This window comes from Ovis aries, chromosome 3 (genome assembly GCF_016772045.2).
Source record: "Ovis aries strain OAR_USU_Benz2616 breed Rambouillet chromosome 3, ARS-UI_Ramb_v3.0, whole genome shotgun sequence".
Taxonomy (NCBI): domain Eukaryota; kingdom Metazoa; phylum Chordata; class Mammalia; order Artiodactyla; family Bovidae; genus Ovis; species Ovis aries.
Window position 1 is genome coordinate 220,659,947 of NC_056056.1, and position 23,010 is coordinate 220,682,956.

Sequence of the window (23,010 nt, forward strand, 5' to 3'; positions counted from 1 at the left end):
GGCTCCTCTGTCCATGGGATTCTCCAGGCAAGAGTACCGGAGTGAGTTGCCATGCCCTCCTCCAGGGGGTCCTCCCGACCCAGAGATCGAACCCGAGTCTCCAGTGTCTCCTGCGTTGGCAGGCAGATTCTTTACCCCTGAGCCACCTGGGAAGCCCCCGGTTGCCAACATCTGAAATAGAGCAAACTTTCCTTTCCACCGACCTTGCCTCCGTATTGGCTTTCGAGCGTTTGAGAGCAGCCGGATCCCACTTCTGGTTTCAGTGAGACCCTGCCCCGCCTGCTTCCTTGCCCTGCCTCCCCTCCCCTTCCCTCCAGTCAGGTCACCTGAGCACCCTCAGCCCATCCTGTCCCCTATCCTGTGTGTCCCATCCTGTCTTGGGTGGCCGGTGGGCTCCGCTTCAGGTTATCAGACTCTAGCCCTGAGGTCTCCAGCTGCAAGTCCAGCTCTCTGGCTCCAAGGTGAGCTGACTTCTGAAACAATGAGGACTGAGTCTCGTGTGCAGATGAGGAAGCAGAGGCCCTAAGACGGGGTAGGGACCTGGGGCTCTGGTTGGGTTATCTTCTCAGTGTAGGTCCTGCATGAACTCAGAGTTCTCGAGTGTCGCAATGAAGGCCGCCAACCATGACTGTGATTGGCAAGTGGCGTCAAAGGGACCTGTTTTCTCCCCGGCCTTGTCCTCTTTTCCGGCCCTGCCTGAGAATGGAAGGTCCGTTTCTCCAGGTTAGCCCGGTCTGATTCGATTTGGATGTTGTTCCTCACTTTGAACTGGCTTAAAAATATCCACCTGGTGAAAATGTGAGCAGGGGGACCCTCCAAAGGCAGAGGTTGATTTGATTTCTCCAGCGGTAAAAGGCCCTGTGAGGCTGCGTCCCCGTGGCCGGAGTGCTCCATGATAGCTTTTATTGTTCTCTGTTGGAGTGATCCAATTTGGAGCACGGCTTCTGAGCGTGTTGCAAGGAACTTTAGGGACTGCCGTAGCCCTGGAGGTTCAGGCTGGAAAGCAGACTCAAATTGATGCTTCATTCCTGTTAAAGGCAGCCGATTTCCGCCCAGAACATGGTCTCAGCCATCCGGAACACAGAGGCAGTGGAGGCTAGTGCCCAAGCAGTTGGCACCTGACTCAGCCCTTGCTCTTCTCCGTTGGGGATTGGATCTGGATGCTCCCACTGTGAACGAGCCTGGCGCAGAGCTTCAGATTTGCTGTCGCGGGCATGCAAGGTCCTGGGTGTGCCCCTGGGGCTGGACTTGCCCACATTTCTTCCTCTGCCTCCCAGCCATCATCTAGAGAGGGCTCTGCAAACCATTGCTGTAAAGGGCCAGACAGCAAATATTTCAGTCTTGTGGCAGCTACTCAACTCTGCTCTTGTAGCCAACAAGCCGCCATAGAAAATACACAACCGATGCGCCTATGTTCCAATAAAGCTTATTTACGAATTCAGCCAGGGACCAAAATCGGGCCCCGGGCCATAGTTGACTCCTGATGTGTGTGTGTGTGCCCCGTCGCTTCAGTCACGTCTGACTCTTTGCGATCCTATGGACTGTAGCCCACTGGGTTCTTCTGTCTGTGGAGTCCTGCAGGCAGGAATACTGCAGGGGGTTGCCATGCCCTCCTGCAAGGGTCTTTCTGACCCAGGGATTGAACCTGTGTCTCCTACATCTCCTGCTCTGCAAGTGGATTCTTCACCCTCTGAGCCGCCTGGGAAGCCCGACTCCTGACCTCTGGCATAGATCCTGCTCTCTGGATTTGGGGTACATTTTTAGTCCTTTCTGACTTCTTAAATTATTTAAAGAGAAATCCCCACCCCCTCTCCCCTGCAGTGATGTTCGGCACCCTTTAAGACTCCGTGTGCAGATCGGTGGTGAGACCTGGGTCATTTGTCCCCTCTTAGCTTGGTGACCTTGAGCCGGGCTCAGCCCTGTCCCCTTCTCTGAACAAGGGATGGCAGTGTCTCCCTCCTCAATCTCCAGGATTGCTTTAAGAATCACACTCGATAACGCGTGAGGAAGGACCTTATGAAGCGTCACGGGTCATCTGAGTGTGCACACATTTGTCACCAAGTACGTGTGGAGGAGTGCATTGGGCAGAAGAGTGAAACCAGAAGCTGAGACCAGGGAAGGGGGCATTTATTTCTGCCTGTGCCACGCTCATGCCCCGGCGTCTGGCTTTGGCCGTCTAATCTGCTGGATTGCGTCCCCGGCGGCCTGTGGCTGTCCCTGGGGCAGCCGGCTTCCAGGCTCCATCCGGGCTGAGTAGCAGCCACAAAGGGAGAGGCATAGATCTCCTGTGACACCTCAAGCCATCCAAGCTCTCCTGCCGGTGAGTGGAAAAGGTCTCCTTTGACAGGTGCTGTGTAATCAAAGACATGGGCTTTGTAGCCGCGAATTCTCTGCTGCAAAATAGACATAATTCTTCTGAAGCGAGAGCGAGGGCCCGGAAGAGCTGTTCCGCTGCTCAGGCTGTTTATAGGCACCGGGGGGGTTATGACAAAGAGGACAGTGTCCTGCTGGCCTGGCTGGAGCCGGATATAGCCTGTGACTCTGCCCCTGGGCGTATGGCCACGGGCTTGACCTGTGCCGGGTCAGTGAGCCTGTGAGCAGGGGCTCATAACAAGCGGGGGTGGCCCCAGCTGGGACAGGGGACAGGCAGCTACCCATGTCCCCTCTCCCCTCTCAGTGGCAGGAGTCTGTGGATAATTGACTGCACTTAACACATTATTGACCGGAGATGTCTTAGTGTATTTTTAGAGGATGTTACAGTTAGCATCTCTGGGCAAAGTTGTCAGAGCTTAAAATTGATCAAGGGTTCATTAGACAGCTTGTGATTGCCGTTATCATTCACATTTTTGCTTCATTAGGTTTTTGTTTGACCTTGTGTGTGTCATAAAGGTAAAATTTTTGAAAATGACACATTGCAAAATTTTGATCGAAGAAGAATTTTTCGGTGAATTTTATGCAGCTCCTGTATCTGATTGTTCAAGTGATTTATAGTCCAGTGTCTCAGAAGATGGTAGTTCTTCAGCATATAGTTCTGATGTAGATGATGTGAGTATTAAGACCAAGAAAAAGACAAAAAGCCTAGTGATTGATTCTGATACAGAGAGTGAAAATGAAACTCATGGTGCTGGAGAATATGCCTTTGCTTCTTTCTACAGAAGAGTGGATTGGAGATAACATTTCCCGAAAACTAGAAGACTTTACGGGCGTGTCAGGTACACTATTGAATGTGATAACCCGCAAAGTGTTAGTGAAATAACAGAGATGATTTTTGGCTGGCCAAAATAAAAATCACTGGTCGCAGGTGTTAGTCGCTGCAAAAATCCCCGGGTTAGTAATTAATAAATGAAGCTCAGGGCAGAAACGCTTAGCTTCTGTGAATGTCATCAGCGGACCAAGAAGGGCCGGAGAGAAACAAGGGTGAAGATCTGTTGTGGGGCAGAACTGTGGCCTCTGAAGAGCTGCTCAGACCTTAGCCCCGGGACCTGTGAATGTGGCCGTTTAGGGTAATAGGGTCTTTGCAGATGTGATTAAGATGTAAGTAAAGGGAATTTCCTGGTGGTCCAGTGGCTAGGACTCGGTGCCGTTGCTGCAAAGGATGTAGGTTCCATCCCTAGTCCGGGAACTAAGATCCTAGAAGCTGTGCACATGGCACGCCCCTCCTCCTCCCCCGAAAGATGTAAGTAGAGATGAGGTTGTGCTGGGGTGGGATGGGCTCTATCCCGTGTGACTGGGGCCCTTAGACGAGGAGGGGGAGAAAGACGTGAGGGGGGAGGCTGTGTGAGGAAGAGCAGGGGGCCGAGGGATGCAGCCACAAGCCAAGGACTGAGGGCCACAGCCAGACACCAGGAGGAGGCAGGGACTGAGGGCCACAGCCAGACACCAGGGGGAGGCAGGGAGCGTCCTCTCGGGGCCTCTGGGTGTGTGTGGGGTACCATCCTGCCCACACCCTGGTCCCCAGACTTCTGGCCTCTAGACTGTGAGTGAGTGAACATCTGTTGCTTTCAGCCACCCAGGCTGTGGACGTTGGTCGCAGCCGCCCTGGGACACGCATACAGCCTCAGCTGGCCGCTGACCTGCCAGTTGCCTGGTTTCAGCCAGTTGAGGTCGTGAGTGAAATCCGAAGGTCGCAGGGAGAAGTCAGGTTAAATTGGAGGCCTTGGCCGAGAGGTGGTGTGGATGGGGACAGACAGGCAGGCCACGCTGGGCTTGCTCAGATGCTACTGGCTAGACGTGGGGCGGAGGGAGGTCTTCAGCCTGCTCGTTTCCCCTGGTTCTAAGAACTGAGGAAAGAATTCCCATCCCTGCTGTTACCCCAGCCCTAGATCCTCCACGCCATGGCAATATTAGACGATGGTGTTGTGATTTCTGTTAATCATTGAAAAGCCAGCAAGCTTCGTCTGTAAAGGTCCAAAGAACAAGTGCTTGAGACTTTGTGAGCCCTCTGCTTTCTATCGAAACCACCCAGCCTCGCCCTTGATAGTGTGGAAGCCGCCATAAATGGCGCATAAACATACAGGTGTGGGTGTGTGCCAGTGAAAGCAGGTGGAGGGGCCTCCCTGGTGGTCTGCTGGATGAGGGTCCGCCTGCCAGTGCAGGGCACATGGCTTCAGTCCCTGGTCCAGGAGCATGCCACATGCCGCGGAGAAGCTAAGCCCGTGAGCCACAACTCCTGAGCCCACGTGCTGCAAGTACTGAAGTCCGGGTGCCTCGAGCCCAGGCTCCCCAACAAGAGAGGCCCCGCAGTGAGAAGCCCGGGCCCTGCAATGAAGAGGAGCCCCCGCTTGCCGCAACTGGAGAAAGCCTGTGCGAGGCCTCAAAGACCCAGCACAGCCAAAAATAAATGCACTAAAAAAATACAATAAAAGAACTACATTAGAGGAAAAAAGTGGGCGGTGGGCTGGATTTGGCCCCCTGGCTGCACTTTGCCAATCCCTGGTTTAAACCAATGATGAAAAAAGCCCCGTTTGCATGACCTGTTCTACTTTCTAGAATGTTCTTAGATGACCATTTAAGGTATTGCATCATCGCTACCTCTGCCTTTTCCTGGAGCTTCTGAAGTGGCTGTCAGAGCATACCGTGGTCATTGTGGGCCAGTAACCCCAGGTACTTTCTATGTGAGTGGACGCAGGGCCTGGGACCAGGAAGTACTTGGTGTGTCTTTCCCCAAACCCTCTCCTTCTTGGGAAGCTGGCTGGTAAAAAATAGATCATGACACAAATTTGATGAGCAACAGCAATAGCTCGTGAGTCCATGGATGGAAGAAATTAAGCAGATGTGGCTTATCCATACAAGGGAATATGACTCAGCCTTAAAAATGGGAACCCTGACACCAGGCTGCACCACTGATGCTCCTCGAGGACGCTATGCTCAGTGAGATGAGCCAGTCACAAAAGGACAGATGCTGCTGATTCCACTCGCATGAGGCACCGAGAAGAGTCACGTGCATAGACGGACAGTAGAGTGGTGGTTGCCAGAGGCTGGGGAGGGGAAAGGGGACGTTACTGTTTAACGGGGACAGAGCTGGGAGAAGGCAGTGTTCTGTGGGTGGCGATGGCCGGACAACAGTTTAAATACACTTGATGCCACTCAACTGTCCACTTAAAAATGCTGAAAATGGTAAATGTCATGTTACCTATATTTTACCACAATTTTAAAATTTTGTTTTGTTTTTAAATTCTTGTCTGCTGCCCGTGGCATGTGGAATCTTAGTTCCCTGACCAGGGAATTGAACGGGTGCCTCCCGCACTGGAAGGTGGGGTCTTAACCACTGGACCGCCGGGGAAGTCCCTACTTTATTTTTCAGAGTTTACTTTTATTTATTTACTTTCTTGGCCATGCCAAGCAGTTTGCAGGATCTTAGCTCCCTGACCAGCGATTGGACCCCTGTCCCCTACAGTGGACGTGTTGAGTCATAACCACTGGACCACCTGGGAAGTCCCTACCACAGTTTTTTTAAAAAGTGAAAAACTATTGTGAGATGTATTGCACTTGTGAAAAAAGTGTACATGTGTACAGTGTAAAGAAAAATAGAGAAGTCCCTGGTGTCCTACCACCTGGCTTAGATTATGCTGTCTGCACCCTTCCCTGTTGGGGCCTGTCCCTCCCAGCGGATGGGACCCACCGCTCCTCGAAAGTGCCCCTTAGCACGCTCTGTTTCCCTGTGGCGTGGCCACACACACACACACACACGCTTTTCTACATTCTTGGGCTTTGCCTGACTTCGAACTTGATTTGTCTGGAGCCACGTGTGTGCGTCCCCGCGACTGTCGAGGTCGCCCACGGCTCTGTCCAGCCCCGCCCTCCAGGCAGCCAGGCCTCCCACCCTGGTCCCTGGTCCCACATCACTCGCCGGGACCACTGTCACTCTGGAGCTCAGGAGAGGGTGACATCACTGCATGTGAGTTCCCTGCAGCCCAGTTCTGATTCGGGGCAGGAGGGCAGCTGGGGACAGGAGCTGACTCATGCTATGGATGCCTGGCTCCTGGCTCTCCTCCTGGGAGCTACTGCGTCTCTCTGTGCCATCACTATTTTCCCAAAGCAGGTGATAAGGCAGCATCAGGGTGTGAGGGTGACCGCCTAAGATGCCCAGAGAGGCGGCGGGGCGAATGCAAGTGGCGGGATTCTTGTTGGATGGGCCTTGATTCTAGCAGCTTCTCCTCTTTTTAATCACTCCACAAGGCATGCAGAACCTTAGTTCCCCGACCAGGGATTGACCCCACGCCCCCTGCAGTGGAAGTGCCAAGTCTTAACCTTTGGACCAACAGGGAAGTCCCCTCTTCTTCCTTTTTCGCTTCTTGTCTCAACCTGGCAAAAATGCTCAACTTGTAATCTCCTCGTTCCATTTGTGGGGAAATTAAACACATTTAAGAGCAAATTTAATTAGTGGATTTGTGATCGTTAGCTAAGTTAATTATTTTTAGAAAAATGTAATGTACCAAGCCGAATATAGCACATGGTGGCATGCTCAATAAATATTTGTTGGAACGAAGGGTAATTTTACAAGCCAGTCAAGTCATATATAATGGGGTTATTTGGCTCTAAAATTAATGAAGTGACAGGAGAGCAGTGATGGCTGCTAAAAATAATCTGCGTGCTCGTAGGACGTCAGAGAGCCGTCAAGAGGCTTGTGCTGGGTCTCAGCCCGGAGCCAGGCACTGAGCGAGCTGGCACATTATGTCCTGGGAGGCGTGCAGGGGGCATCTGTGACCAGGGCCCGAAGCCTGAGCTTTTCAGCACTCTGAGCAGGCCTGCCTGGGGGCCGTGCCTGCCCTAGCCATGCTCAGGACCAGTGGACATAACCTGGGAGCCCACTTTGTAGTTTATGTGTGTCTCAAGTTCAGCTGGGGTCCTGGGGGTGGGGTGCTGGGGGTGGGGGGCCCCTCCTTGCCTTTTCCTAGCTCTTGGTGGCTCTGGAAGTTGTCCGTGTCCTTGGCTCGTAGGCACATCTCTCGAATCTCTGCCTCTGTTGTCACGTGGCCTTCTTCCCTCTGTGTGTGTTCAGACTTCCCACTTGTAAGGACACCGCCAATCTCGCTTGTAGGGCCCACCCAATCCTGTAGGCCCCATCTTACATTGATTACCTCGGCAGAGGCCTTGTCTCCAGATAACATCACATTCATGGGTTCCAGGTGGATGTGAAACTTTAGGGGACCCTATTCCACCTATTCTGGGCTTCCCAAGTGGCTTAGAGGTAAAGAATCCGCCTGCCAAGCAGGGGACATGGGTTGGATCCCTAGGTCGGGAAGATCCCCTACGGGAGGAAATGACAACCCGCTCCAGCATGCTTGCCTGGGTAATCCCATGGATAGAGGAGCCTGTTGGGCTAGAATCCATGTGGTCACAAAGAGTCAGACACGACCTAGCGACTCAAGAACAACAAACAACAAATTCTACCCACAGGCCCCTGCACGTTGTGTCTAAAACCTGGTTTTTATCATTACTGCTATTGTTTTTTAGAAGAGAGGGCCATGGGGATGGAGTGTATATACACAGTGGGTCGTGTTTCGTCTTGACTCTGCCCACTCCGAGGTTCTTCTGGAAAAGTGTTCTTGGTTTAGAAAGAGCAGACGGATTCGTGGCTCTGTTTTCCTTTGAAAAAGACTGTGAGGCTTGCGTTTTCCCACAGCTTACAAACCGACAAGTGCTTTTAGAGAAACTTCGCCTTTATCATTTCGTTCTGCATGCTTTTCCAGCCGTCAGACAAACAGTCATTTTCTCGGACACACACTCCACCCACTGACGCCTTGGAACCTTCAGTGATCCGACATCGCCACACAGTGTGGGTGTTGGGTGTAAACCCAGGGTATCCTGCCCTTGGTGTCCTTGTGTTGGCTGCAAAGGAGATGCTGTAGGTCTCTTCCTTTTAAGACTCTCGCTTCGCTTGTTTGACAGGTAAGGAGGACGCGCTATGCAGCAGATGCTCAGGCTTCTGTCATTTGGATTTAAGTAGCACTCGTCACTCTCCTTGGGGCGTGTGGCCGAGCACAATGGCAAGGGAGGGGGTTGCTGTCCCAGGCCGCGTTGTTCCACTGTGACGCCGTCTGTACTTGTCATGGGCGGAGACCTTCTTGCTTACGTGCTGAGAAGGTGGAAAGGACATCCAGAAGTGCCAGGTGGCTTTTCGCGTGAGAATTCCGTGGCTGGTTGTTGTGGGAGCATCTTTGGTGCAGTGTCTGGGCTAGAGGAACCACCTTCAGTAAGGACCTTGTAAACATTTGGAGCAGGAGAAGCTTGGGCTGAGCCAGAGGTGAAAGAAACCGGTGGTGAGAAAGGTGGGCGGAGGCAGGAATTTCGGGGTCCATTCTCGGGGTTTCAGGTGTGGCCTTGAGTTACAGCCAGTGGGACTTCTGGGTGAATATCATCTGGTGACACGGCTGTATTGGACATCCGTGTGTGTGTGTGTGTGTGTGTGTGTGTGTGTGTGTGTGTGTGCGCGTGTGTGCTTAGTCGCTCAGTTGTGTTCGACTCCTTGAGACCCCATGGACTGTAGCCCACCAGGCCCCTCTGTCCATGGGAATTCTCCAAGCAAGAATACTGGAGTGGGTAGCCTTTCCCTTCTCCAGGGGATCTTCCCAACCCAGGGACTGAACCCAGGTCTCCCACATTGCAAGCGGATTCTTTACCATCTGAGCCACCTGGAAAGCCCCTGAATAGGTAGCCTATCCCTTCTGCAGCGGATCTGCCCGACCTGGGAATTGAACTGGAGTCTCCTGCATTGCAGGTGGGTTCTTTACCACCAGCTGAGCTACTAGAGAAGCCCCAATTGAAATGGATGTAACCAGCCTGTAAACAGGAAGAAACAGTTAACCTGTGTTGAAAATAAACTTATGGTTACCAGAGGGTAAGGGGTGGGGGTAAGCTGGGAGATTAGGATTGACACGTAGACGCACTAATAGGTAGATAATCAGGACCTCCTCTGCAGCACAGGGCACGCCACTCCATGCTCTGTAATGACCAGTTCGGGAAAATAGCCTGAAGAGCGGCTGTGTGTATTTGCATAATTGCTTCATTTTCCCTGGTGGCTCAGCTGGTAAAGAATCGCCTGCAATGCAGGAGACCCTCGTTTGATTCCTAGGTCAGGAAGATCCCCTGGAGAAGGGATTGCCTGCCTATCCATGGGCTTTCCTGGTGGCTCAGCTGGTAAGGAATCTGCCTGCAAGGCGGGAGACCTGAGTTCTGTCCCTGGGTTGGGAAGATCCCCTGGAGAAGGAAAGGCTACCACTCCAGGATTCTGGCCTGGAGAATTCCATAGACTGTATAGTCCCTGGGGTCACAAAGAGGCGGACACGACTGAGCGACTTTCACTCTTTTTACTTTAACTACACCCTAATTAAAAAAACAAAAAGCAAAACCCAAACAGTTAACCTGCAGTTGGTTTAGTGCGAGTTATCTTAGTAAGGTGTGGCTTCCACCCCGTCTCCATCGCACGGTGCATCCTCTGAAATACTGTGTTTTCTTGTTGATTTGCTTTCTCCCACTTTGAAGCCGAGGCCCTTGTCCTGTCACTGCTGTGCTCAGACTTCAGGGATACCGGCACACAGTAGGTGCATAGTGCACGTCTGGAGTGGGGCCCCGACTGCCACAGCCCGGAGCACCACCCCCTGCCTCAGCTTTGTGCTCCGTTAAGTGGGGATGGTGATGAGAACTCTTTCTGGCTGCCTTAGGGAGCGTGATGAGGGTCAGATGAAAGAATGGATGTAGTCCCTATTTTATTCTAAAATCGGCGCACGGGGAGCGGGGTTCACCGGCCTGGCCCAGCGTCAGGGTCCCCCAGCGCCTGGCAGGCAGGAGGCCCTGGGTGCGCAGACGGTGAACAAGTGAAAGGCGAGCTGCCCTTCCATTCGAATTGTCTAAACCTGACCCTTTGAGATGACACCATGGGGCTCCTGACTCTTGTAATTTTTCACGCTCGGAGCTGTTTGCTGTGCTGAACCTGGGCCGTTCTCCTTTCGTGACTGATGCTCTGTGATTCTTGCCCTCCAGGAGCTGAGCACCGGCTCCCGGCATCTGCGTGGCAGAGCTGGCAGACCGGGAGGTCCTCTGGGTGTAGGCCTCCGTGGGGCAATGGTGCCCTCAGACGTGGCCCTTCCATTCAGGGTGGGCCAGGGCCTTCCTTTCTGAGCGCCCACAGGAGGCCCGGGTCCTGCTGCAGCTGGAGAGGTGTGCCCTCGGGCCCCCGCAACAGAGGACGCCTGGGCAACTCCAACAGCAGCCGCCTGTCGGCTCGCAGCCCTGGGGGCCGGCTGTGCCTCCTTGGCTTCGGGCTGGGGCCCGCCCTGTGTCCCTCCACGGTCAGCCCTGTGTGCCCGTGTGCCCGTGTGCCCGTGTGCCCAGTGCCTCTCCTTCCCAGGCCACGTTTAACCTTGAGCTCTCCTTTAAAGGCCCTCTCTCCAAATTCAGTCATCTTCTGAGGTCCTGGGGGTTAGGACTCCAACAAATGCATTTTGGGGGAAATGCAATTCACCTCTGACAGGCTCCTTCATCGGGGCCCCAAGTAGAAGAACCATTAGACCACGACCAGCTTTGGGACTGTGTCAGCCTTGGGTTCCTGGCTGTCTGGGGACCCAGGTCTTGACTCTGGATGACCCTTGGTTTGCACCAAGTCTGGGGGATCCTGTGCTGCTGCTGGCTGGGGTGGGTCCCCCAGGCAGCCCTGTTCCGTGATCGCCCACAGCCCCAAAGCCCCTGCCCGTAGAGGGCCCACCCCAGGTACCAGTGTCCCTGTTGGGCTCACACACTCCCTGCTTGAACAAACTTGGGAATTGGTGGGTCAGTCAGGCCGCATGTACAGCAAGCATGTGTTTCCTTCCGGAGTAGGGAGATTGCTTTCCTGTTCAGTCCAACTCTTTGTGACCCCATGGACTGCAGCATGCCAGGCTTCCCTGTCTATCACCAACTTGCTCAAACTCATGTCCATTGAGTCGGTGATACTATCTAACCATCTCATCCTCTCTGGCCCCCTTCTCTTCCTGCCTTCAATCTTTCCCAGCATCAAAGTCTTTTCCAGTGAGTCAGCTCTTCCCATCAGGTGGCCAAAGTATTGGAGCATCAGCTTCAGTATCAGTCCTTCCAATGAATATTCAGGGTTGATTTCCTTTAAGACTGACTGGTTTGATCTCCTTGCAGTCCAAGGGACTCTCAAGAGTCTTCTCCAGCATTATGGTTTAAAAGCATCAATTCTTCAGCACTCAGCCTTCTTTATGGTCCAACTCTCACATCCGTACGTGACTACTAGAAAAACCATAGCTTTGACTAGATGGAGCTTTGTTGGCAAAGTGGTGTCTCTGCTTTTTAATACACTGTCTAGGTTTGTCATAGCTGTTTTCCCAAGGAGCAAGTGTCTTTTAATTTCATGGCTGCAGTCACCGTCTGCAGTGATTTTGGAGCCCAAGAAAATAAAATCTGTCACTGTTTCCTCATCTTTTTCACTCTCCTCTTTCACCCTGATCAAGAGGCTCTTTAGCTCCTCTTCACTTTCTGCCATTAGAGTGGTATCATCTGGCATATCTGAGATTGTTGGTATTTCTCCCGGCAATCTTGATTCCAGCTTCGACTTATCCAGTCCGGCACTGGCATGATGTTCTCTGCATAGAAGTTAAATAAGCAGAGTGACAATGTACAGCCTTGATGTACTTCACATACTCGATGAGTGGCAGGACTTGCCTGGTGGCTCAGTGGTTGAGACTCTGCACTTCCAATGTAGGGGATGTGGGTTCGATCCCTGATTGGGGAACTAAGATCCCACGTCTTGTGCAACCAAAAAAAAATTTTTTTTTAAATAGGATAAATAAAAAAGAGTGAGTAGCACTTCCTACCAGAAAATATATAAATTTATTTATTCTGCCAAGCCTGTTGTCAGTCCCACCTTATGGATGAGGGAACAGGCACAGACAGGCAGCTGGCCATGGTCACCCAGCTGGTAGGTGACCGATCCAGGCTTGAGGCCGGGCAGTGCATCCCGTGGCTAAATCGAGGGGGAGTTTAAGGCAAAGGTGGGCATGGTTCTGCTCCCCCAACAACGCTAGCACCTTCCTTGGTCCCCCATCCTGAGAAGCGTGTGCCGCAGGAAGCGACCTGCCAGCTTGAGCAGCCCCAGCTCCTGCTCCGGCTTTGTCTCTGGCATTTGATTTCTGTTGTCGTGGAAACGGGGTGGCAAGTGTTCTCATTAGCGCCGGGCCCTCCTGAGGTGGCCAGCGTCCGGGGGGGCACTATGGGGAGCGTGGGCCTGTGCTCTGTGTTCTGCTTGGTGTTGGGACAGGCACCCAGGCTGAGCCCCCTCATGGACCCTCCCGTCCACCTGCCCAGCAGCCAAGCCGAGATCGAAGGCGTATTGGAGGCCAGAGTCTATTGTTGAGCTTTTTGCTGAGCCAAACACGTCTTAAGTCACACACAGGAATGGATACTCCCTTCCTTCCTTCTTCTTGTGGTTTCTTTTTTTTTTCCTGGGGAGTAGTTTGCCTGCCCATGAAGCCGTTGGCAGCAGAGATAGAAATAAGACTTTGTGGTTAGCAGAGTCCTATCGTGTGAAAACAACTCCATCCTCCCCGTAGCTCGGTCCCCTGTGGCCTTCCTCAAAGTCCCCTGAAAGGGGCCTTTCCCTGGAATTGCAAGTCATGTCAGCATCCTTGATGGGGCCCCTGCGTGACCGTGGTGTGTGTCTCACCCGTCTCCCCGCCGAGTCCCCACTGGCCTCACGCTTGCCTGCAGTCTCACCCCTCCTCCGATCTCGGCTACTTCGCCAGTGAGTCCTCCCTGTTTCCTTTTAATATTTTTTATTCACTTATTTGGCTGCACCAGGTCTTCGTTTCTGCACTTGGGATCTTTGATCTTCCTTGTGGCACGTGGGATCTAGTTCCCCGACCAGGGATCGAACCCGGGCCCCCTGCGTTGGGGAGCATGGAGTCTCAGCCACTGGACCCCCAGGGAAGTCCTGCTCTCTGTTTTCTTTCCCGTCATTTTCAGTAGAAGCCATGCCCGGGCCAGCCCTCATTCCTTCTCTGCTTTATGATGGAGGATCATTGATTCCAGAATGGACTCTGGGCTGGTTCTTCGACCTTCCCCAGGAACGTGGTGAGGATGTGGTGTGAGGTCGGTGGGAACAGGGGCCTCTCATAGCCCCTCGGCCCAGATGGACCGGTGCCTGATTTGCGGAATGAAGCCTGTTGGGAAGTTTGCATAGCTGCGGTGGGCCATGTGGGTCTTTGGGTCTTGATAGAGGGGTGGTGTTGGGAGCATTGTCGGGGACAAGTAGCAATTAAAAATTTGAAGGTGATGAATTTCTCTTTAATGACACGATGGATTTTCTCTTTCTTTTTGATTCTGTCTTCGCTTTAAACTGGTGGTTTGGGGCCAGGGAGGACTCACTGGCAAAGCAGGCATGATCAGAGGAGGGGTGAAGACCTGCAGGCGAGCGTGAGGCCAGTGGGGACTCGGTGGGGAGACGGGTGAGACGCACACCACGGCCATTCGGTCTGCCTTTTCTTCAGAGGCAGCATCAGTGGAAGGGGCGGTCTGGGGGTTGGGCGGTCTGGGGGTGAGCCCAGCTCTGCCCTGATGAGCGCTGATTGCTGCAGCTGAAATGGGGGACGTCGGTACAGCTGGCGTGTGCCGAGATCTTTGGGGCCTGGGAGCTGTCCCCATCTCCTAATGTGCTTCGTCTCACGCAGTCTGCACAGCAGTTTTATTTTACAGCAGAACTGAAGCACAGAAAGGCTGACTGACCCGCCGAAGGTCACACAGCAAATGGGGACAGGAGTCTGAAGTTTGGTGGGAGCTCTTAACCTCAGCTCGAGGCTTGAAGGCCGTCTCCCCGGGTCCTTTTGGGGGACAGAGTGAGATGATGGTTATTCAGATATCCTGGGCCACAGACACCGAGACGCTTCCCGCACATGCTCCTTCCCCGCTGATGGAATAAAGAATTCACATCTTGCCTGGCCTCTGCCTGGAGGGTCCTTAAAGAAAAGGTCATCGGTGTCCAAGTCTGCAGGTGACCAAGATACCCCTTCCCTCAAGGAGGTCACAGATCAGTTTTAACATTAATTAATTAATTTATTTTTGGCTCTACTGGGTCTTCATTGCCGCGAGCGGGCTTTCTCTAGTTGCCGCGGGCGGGCTTTCTCTAGTTGCCGCGAGTGGGGCCTGCTCTCTAGACCCGGAGCGCAGCTTCTCGTTGCAGTGGCTTCTCTTGCTGTGGGGCTCGGGCCAGGGGCTGTGGCTCGTGGGCTCTAGAGCTCAGGCTCAGCAGCTGTGGTGCACGGGTTTGGTTGCCCCACAGCGTGGAGGACCTTCTCAGATCAGGGATCCAACCCCTGTCCCTTGTGTTGACAGCTGTCTTGGGGTCAGAAGCCCAGGAGCATTAGAATAACTACCACCTCACTGGACTATGAGAGAAATCCACAGACCAATTTTTGCCTCGACCATTCACGTAGCTGTGTTAGGATGATTCTAGCCAGGGAAACCAGCCATTGGGGGAGGGGTTTAAGGAAGCTGAATGCAGGGAGGATCCTAGTTTACTCTCTGAAGCTGTGCTTCTGGGACAACAGTGAAAGTCGCTCAGGCCTGTCCGACTCTTTGCGACCCTGTGGACTATACAGTCCATGGATTCTCCAGGCCAGAATACTGGAGTGGGGAGCCTTTCCCTTCTCCAGGGGATCTTCCCAACCCAAGGATTGAACCCAGGTCTCCTGCATTGCAGGCGGGTTCTTTACCAGCTCAGCCACCAGGGAAGCCCTCATTTTACTTAGACTTGATGATAAAAGGCAGAGAGTGACTGAGCCAGGCCAGGTGGCCCTTCCCAGGTGGTGCTGGGAGGGGATGGTTGGCGGGGGGTCAGACCCTGTCCACCTTCCCGGGGCTGTGATGGGCTTTGTGCCTCTTGCCTTTTCTTCCCGAAGGGGTGGATTACTGAGTTCTCCACCCTCCCCCCAGGGGTATCACAAGGTACACAGGCACAGTCAAGGCTCTGAGAAGTCCTGCAGAAGAAAGAAAAACCTCCTGGTTAGCTCTGCTTTACTCAGTATTTCCTCCACTTCTTTGACCCTAAATTCATACAAGACCTGTGAGCGTCCTTGTCTGTGGAACTCTCTTGGGGAAATAATGATGGGGATCAAATGAATAGCGATCTTGCTCAGTAAATACTGCCGGTTTCCAGTTTTTCTCAGGTTCTGTTGGACTTCAAAAAGCTGAAAGTCCTGCTGGAATGTTCTGTCTGTCTGAAAAAGTAACAGTGACTGATGCAAGGAGGAGGAGGTAGTCTGTTACGTTTTCGGTTAGGAAAGGGGTCCCCAGGCTCTGAAAGCTCGGGGACCTGGGCCGAGAGCCCCCCTTTGCTGTGGCTCCGTGGCCATGTGCCCCCACCCCCGCCTCTCACAGCCTGCTGATCAGCAGCCCCGCTCTGCCTTTGCACTCAGAGGACTTTTATGGAACAGCGCTCGCCACCCGTGTGCTTCGTCCTGTCCTTTCTGCTGATGAGGCTGACTACGGGGACACAGAGGTTATGCTGGGGCTCAAGTCAGTGAGCGTGTGTCTGTTCTGGCTGCTCGGCTGGTGGGACTGGCAGGCCAGATCCCAGCTCTGTTTCCTACTCCCTGTGGGACCTCGGCTTTATCTTCCCCGTCGGCAAAGTGACAGTGACCGAGGCAGCCCGCTTGCTTCGTCGAGGAGCCCTGCGGCCACCCCGCCCGCCCAGAGCAAGACCCGGGGCAGCCGGGCGGCTGCTGACTCTTCTGTATCACTGCCGACCTCTGCTCGGCCTCCCGCCTCTCCTCCCAGCTGAGTGCCTGCCTGCGGGATCCAACACTGTTAAGACCTTCCCAAGATGTGCCTGCCACTTGCCCACGGCTGCTGCCTTGTGCCGAGGATGTCGTAGCTGGGTAGCTGGGCTCCACTAGGAGTTTAGCTTCCTCCTCGGCCGGGTCACCTGCTTGCTGGGCTTCCGTTCCCTGGTCTGTAGTGGCCCCTGCCCCGCTCCCCCAGCTGGCTGTCTCCCCAGAAGCCTGTGTGAGCTCATATATGAGGGTGTGGGGCGGGCAGGCCCTCCTCGATAGAGTCAGACTTCCTTCCTCCCTGGCGCAGGCCATAGTCTCCATCCCCACCCTACAGGCCTTTCTGGGTTGGGGAGACTTCAGTGTGGGCATGGGATGGGACAAGAGAAGGGAACTCGAGGGTGAAGAGCTGGCAGTTTGCTGAGCAGGATGTTAGAAGCATCGCCTCTCTTCCCAGCTTGTTAGCCAACCTCCTGCTACAGGACGACCCAGGGCAAAAGAACACACTTCCCCTGCCTCCCGGGAATGTGGGGATGGAGACTGGCACCCTCTCTCTCTGCCTCATGGGCCGGGCTCCTTTAAGATTAGACTCCAAGGCAGCCTCCTCCAGGAAGCCTGCCTGGACTGCTGCTTGTTCCCTCCTGGGTCCCCAGCATCTTCATAGACCCCCATTATCTGTGTCCTGGATGCCGAGACCCTCTGCCTCTGGGCAGGGCCTGTGTCTGAGTCCTTGCCCGGCTCTCCTGGTGCCAGGCCTGACTTCAGGGCACGTCCACGAAGTGGTTGTCGGAGGAGTGAATGAGCGGGTGCAGACTGAGGCCGACTCCATCGTGATTACGCTGGCAAATATGCACAAAAATCCAGACTTCTTTATTAAAGGGAGGAAATCTGCATTTAAAGGCAAGTTAATATATATTGTTGTTGTTATCATCGATTATTTTCTATTACCTGTTTTAGAACTCCTTTTTAATCGAGCAGTACAAAAAAAGTGAACTCATCTAACCACCCCTCCTTTCCCCAGCCCCTTTCTGTCTAAGGTCCCAGACACATAAAGGGGAACAAGAGATGAAGTGTGTCCCTCCCAACAGAAGTTCATGTGCAGCTGGGGAAGTGGGACACGCCTTTAAACTTGGGGTACACTTGGGAACAGAAGTGTTCATCCGCCTAGAAGGCCTGGGAGGGGAGGGAACACCCCTCCGAAAGGGAGGAAGCCGGCAGACCCCAGCAAGCTGTGTCCTGGGACAGGCTCAGGGCCCACTTCCCTTTCCTCCAGCCATGCCCATGACTATCCTGGATGTACTAGGTCGTCAAAACTCTCACAGCGTACTCTTTTTTAAAATTTACCATCTTAACCATTTTTATTTATTGATTTATTTTCGGCTCTTTGTGGGTGTGCATGGGTTTTCTCGGTGGTGAGCAGGGGCTATTCTTTGCTGGGGAGCACGGACTCTAGGGCTCATGGGGTTAGTTGTTGCGGCTCGCAGACTCTGGAGGGCAGGCTCAGTAGACGTGACCCACAGGCTTGGTTGCCCCACGGCACGTTCTTCTTGGACCGTGGGTTGAGCCCGTGACTCCTGCACCGGCAGGCGGATTCTTAACCACTGAGCCACCCAGGAAGTCCCCTCACCACGCACTCGCCGAGCATCAGCTGAGGGTTTTACATGTTTTCTCATGAGTCTGCCACCCTGAGGGAGAGGAGGTGTGGTTAGGATACGTATTTTACTCAGGATTCAGAGGGCTTCTGTTGAAGGCCTGCCTTCTGTGTGCCAGACCCCAAACTGGGCTTCCAGAGTACAGACAGGGGACCCTGGGCTCGGGGACTGTCTGTTTAAACTGGAAGATAGACAATTTGTGCCTTATTTTTAAAAATATATTTTAGTGAAGTATAGTTGATTTATGACGTGTTAATTTCTGCCGGACAGCAAAGCGATTCAGTTATACACACACATAATAGTTTGCATCGACCACGGCAAAGTCACAGTCCTCCCTCCCCAGCCCCCTTCCTCCTTTGCAGCCGTAAGCCTGTTCTCTCCATCTGTGAGCCTGTTTCTCGCTCGTCAATAGGTTCGTTTGTGTTGTGTCTTAGAGTCCACGTACGAGTGACGTCCTGTGGTCTCTGTCTTTCTCTTTCTGACCCGCTTCACTTGGTGTGACCCTCTCTGGGTCCGTCCGTGTTGCAGCAGATGGCGTTCGTTTTTATGGCTGAGTAGTGTCCCATGGTACGTACGTGCCACAGCTTTGTCTGTTCATCTGTGGGTGGACAGTTAGGCTGATTCTATGTCTTGGCTACTGTGAACTTTGGGGTGCGTGTATCCTTTTGAATTACAGTTTTGTCTGGATATAGTTGCCCAGGAGACTGGATCATAGGGAAACTCTGTTTCTGGTTTTTTGAGGGAACCTCCACACTGTTCTTCATAGTGGCTCCAATTCACATTCCCACCAACAGTGTGGGAGGGTTTCTGAGACAGACCGTTTACTAAAACATAAAGTAACAACAGTGTGATGACTTCAGGTCAGGAGTGAAGCGGGCTGCTGTGCCAGTCACGCTGGGGACTCTGGAGTGGGCTTCCAGGGAGGGCTCCCGGAAGTCTAAGAAGGGGCTGGTCATCTAAAGCTGGGGCCAGGCTTCCGGCAGATGGGCTGAAGGAAGCCTGGCCGCCTTAGGATAGGCTGTAGTTTGGAGCTCCACGGTCTGTTCTGTGGACCTGGGTGAGCCAGGCCAGCAGAAGAAGGTCCCTTAGCGCTGTGATCCTTGGGCTAGGGCCAGCGGAGCCTCCGGGCAGCAGCTGTCCAGGCCATTCAGGATGTTGGCTCACACTTGACTGGTCCGCCTGTCCTTGCCTGCCCCCAGCTGTCAGCAGAGTCCAGAGCGCCCACCCTGCCAGAGCCCGTGGAGGGTACCCAGTTGCCAGGGCAACCAGACGTGGGAGGCCAGGGCCTCGGGCAAGTAGCCCTCTGAGCTGCCTGCAGCCTTGGGGAGCAAGGACCAGAGCAGGCAGATCCCAGCCTGTGGCGCAGAATGGCGAGGACCCCCGCTAGCTCCTCGTTCCTTAGGAAGGAAGGGGGTGCGGGATAGGGGAGCATCCCTCACTGACCAGCCCCCCTGCCTCCCAGCTGCCCGCTCTGACCCCCAGCCAGGTTGCTGAGGGTGTTTGGGGGCTCCCTGGGGGCTGGAGGGTCTGGGGTCCGGGACCCTGCCCAGCCTTGGTCCTGAGGCTGAAGAGTGCCCATGCTTGTCCTTAGATGCTAACTCCTTGTGGGCACCGCACAGCCGTGCAGTGTCCAGACCCCTCACCTGTCCACCCCCTGCGGTTCCCGAGTCGGCTCCAGCAGGGTCTCCCCGCCTCAGCACCCCACACGTTTTGCCCTGGATGACCCCCCATGGGGATGGGGGTGTCCCAGACACAGCAGGTGTCCATCAGCATCCTTGGCCCCTACGCACCAGATGCCAGCATGACCTCCTGTCTCCACGTGTCACAGCCTAGAGTGTGTCCAGGCAGGGTGCGTGAAAGCCGGGGGCCGTCGTGCAGAGCCGCATGGTGGGAGCACGGGATTGGAATCCCAGGCTCCGGCTCTGGGTCCTGGCCCCACGCCCTATAAGCCTTGTTTGTGCCCTCACTTTAGGGGCGATACTGTGTCAAAGAAACTTGGCCAGGGGGCTCTCCCTCCTTCCAGAGAAGCCCTCACTCGAGGTCGTGTCCCCATTGCTCCTGACGGGAAAACTGACACCAGGAGAAGTTAACTTGCTCAAGGTCACACACCCAGACGGGTAGTTCACGGGATCCTCACGCCCGACTGAGCCCTTGTCCTCCTCCTCCCTACCCATCCCCACTCCACCGCCTCTTTCTCTGGCCAGTGTGCTCATGCTGGGAGAAGCAAGGGAGGTGCCTGGATGCAGCAGAAGGCAGCTGACTTCCTGCGACGAGCGTCCTTTCCTCCACTGGCTTCCGAATGTGCTCTGATGCAGGTGCACTCTAGACGGTACAGGAGGTGTAAGAGACTCGGGCTTGATCCCTGGGTTGGGAAGATCCCCTGGGCCTGCGTCCAGAGGCCTGGTGACGACTCTGACATCTGGGCTGGTATTTGCTATTTGCAGTGACTTGAAAGATAACCTGGGGAAGGAGCTCGTGCACTCTGCCAGTGTCTGAAAATGGCCCGAGGGCCTGGTGGACCCGGTTCCTGGAAGGATGGAGGCAGGAGGGAGAAGCTGGGTGCTCTGGGGGAACAGAGAGGATACACAAAGGTCCGGGGCCGGGAGGAGTTCTGGGGCACAGCTGTGGCCGAAAAGGTCAAGCAATTAGCACATCCCTGGCTGTTCCTGGCGGGAGGAGGAGAGAGGTGGGCCGTCTGACCCGCCCCCCTCCCACCACCACTCAGCCATCCCTTGGCTCGTGGTCCCTTCCTCATCTCCAAAGCCAGCGGCCTGCATCTTCCAGTCTCTCTCTGCGTTGCCACGTTGCCTTTTTCTCAGTCGGATCCACCTGTGCTTCTCTTGGAAGGACCTTTGTGATGACACAGGGCTTCCCCAGATAATCGGGGATCATCTCCCATGGCAAGACCTTTCACTTGATAACATAGACAGAGTCACTTTTGTCCGTAAGGTCACCGTTCCCAGGGATTAGGACGTGGACCTCCTTGGTGGGGAAGGAGACATTATTCAGCCTACATGTTGTTGTTCAGTCCCTAGGTCATGTCCGACTCCTTGCAGCCCCATGGATTGCAGCACGCCAGGCTTCCTTGTCTTTCCCTGTCTCCCAAAGTTTGCTCAGACTCCTGTTACAGTGGATGGGTGATGCCATCCAACCATCTCATCGGCTGTCGCCCCCTTCTCCTCCTGGCCTCAGTCTTGCGCAGAAAATAGCTCCTGTGACTTCCAAAAAGAAACCAGAAAGGGAGGCTGGAGTCCTGAAACCTTCATTCATTCATGAGTTCACTGTCCACCAAGCGTCACTGGTGCTTCCTCTGGGCTGGGCCCTGTGCAGGAAGCTGGGTGACCCGCAGGCCTCCCGTCTGCCCTGAAGGTGCTATGGCCACAGATTCAGGAGCACAGAAGCACATGTGCGTCGAGTGTGTTAACACTGGGAAGGAAAGGAAGGAAACAGATCAGGGTGGAGAGGTCGGGGGTAGGGACCTGGCTTGGTCTGGGCTAGCAGGGTGGGCATTTCCATGTGCCTGTAGCCCCCTGCTTTGCTCCTCTGGAGCTTTCTCTCCACACGCCTGACCCCGGGAACCACAGTGGGTCCTCAAGGCCCTTGTATTCTGTCTCCTTCAGAGTGGCATCCATTCCGGGTGAAGCCGCCAGCCCCAGAGGTGCATGGCTTCAAGCACCCCCAGAACTGGCCGCCTTTGGAAGGCGCGCCTCTGCCCAGCGGCAGGTTCTCAGCGGGGCTGGGCTCCAGGCTGCAGGCGGACGCGAGCCGCCAGAGGGCGCCGTGCTTCCTGTGTTTCCCGCCCGTGGATCCCAAGCTCTCTTCCCCCAGGAGCGTTTGTTCCAGCAGCAGGTGCACAGAGAATCCGTTCTTTTTCTTAAAATGACTTAATGGTTTAATCTGCTTATTTTCTCAGCAGAGCACACTTTGGTCTTGCCTGGGTACGATGGGACATTAACGATCTGACTAATTAATATGAGTTCCGAGGCTTGGGGACCAGCCCAACTTGCTTCACCAGTTTAATCTTCCCCACCGTCTCGTTTCCTCTTACGAAGCACATTTCTCTCTGAGTGTGTTGACCTCATTGGGCTGGTCCCGCTGAGGTTTCATGGCATCTCCGAGTGAGTGGGACACATCTCCAAGGGGCCGAGACCGTGGCCAACAAACGCAAGGGGAGATGGCCATGAGACTTGTTTTTTTTTTTCCTTTTTGTAATTGAAATATAGTTGATGTGGACTTCCCAGGTGGCGTTAGTAGTAAAGAACCTGCCTGCCAATGCCGGAGACATAAGAGACTCGGGTTCGATCCCTGGGTGGGGAAGATCCCCTGGAGGAGGGCATGGCAACCCACTCCAGTATTCTTGCCTGGAGAATCCCATGGACAGAGGAGCCTGGTGGGCTACAGTCCATGGGGTTGCAAAGAGTCAGACAGGACTGAAGCGACTCAGCATGCCTGTACATAGTTGATTTACAACATTATGTTAGTTTCAGGCCATTTGCAGCAACATGGGTGGATTAGAGATTACCATACTAAGTGAAGAAAGTCAGACGGAGACGAATATCATACGATATCACTTCTATGTGAAATCCAAAACAATGATACAAATGAGCTTATGTACAAAACAAACTCAGAGACATATGAAACGAACTCATGGTCACCAAAGTGGATGGGGAGGGATAAACTCGGAGTTTGGGATTAGCAGATACGACCACTATATATTGGAGAAGGAAACGGCAACCCACTCCAGTACTCTTGCCTGGAAAATCCCATGGACTGAGAAGCCTGGTAGGCTACAGTCCATGGGGTCACAAAGAGTCAGACACGACTGAGCGACTTCACTTCACCACCATATATAAAATAGATGTGCCCATTTTTTTGGTAATTCTGAGTTTTTCTGGGGTTTCACCCCTTTGCTTCCTCTTTCCACTTCTTCTAGACTCTCTCTCCTTTATCATTAATTAACGATGGATTTTCATGACCGGTGATTGACATCGCTTCCAACTACTCACTTAGAACCAGCGCGGCTGATCGGTGGAAATGTAACAGGTGGACCATCCCCAGATTAAGGGAATAGAGCGTGCACGTCACAGGATTTGCCA

General features: G+C 53.9%; 1 protein-coding gene across 6 annotated transcripts in view; it reads left to right on the forward strand.

Annotated features, from left to right (window-relative positions):
- Window positions 1–23,010, forward strand: part of PARVB (parvin beta) — a 114,196-nt gene that overhangs the window by 23,322 nt on the left and 67,864 nt on the right. The window contains exon 1 of one of the 6 annotated variants that reach the window (XM_060413619.1): window positions 2,046–2,320. The exons of 4 other annotated variants lie outside the window; for them this stretch is intronic. Coding sequence is in view for 1 of the 2 variants with exons in the window: in XM_042247857.2 (XP_042103791.1) it covers window position 13,240 (1 nt within the window). In the remaining variant the exon portion in view is untranslated. Of the gene's footprint in view, window positions 1–2,045; window positions 2,321–13,151; window positions 13,241–23,010 lie in introns of those variants that run through there. One more of the 6 variants, XM_042247857.2, reaches the window with a different exon arrangement.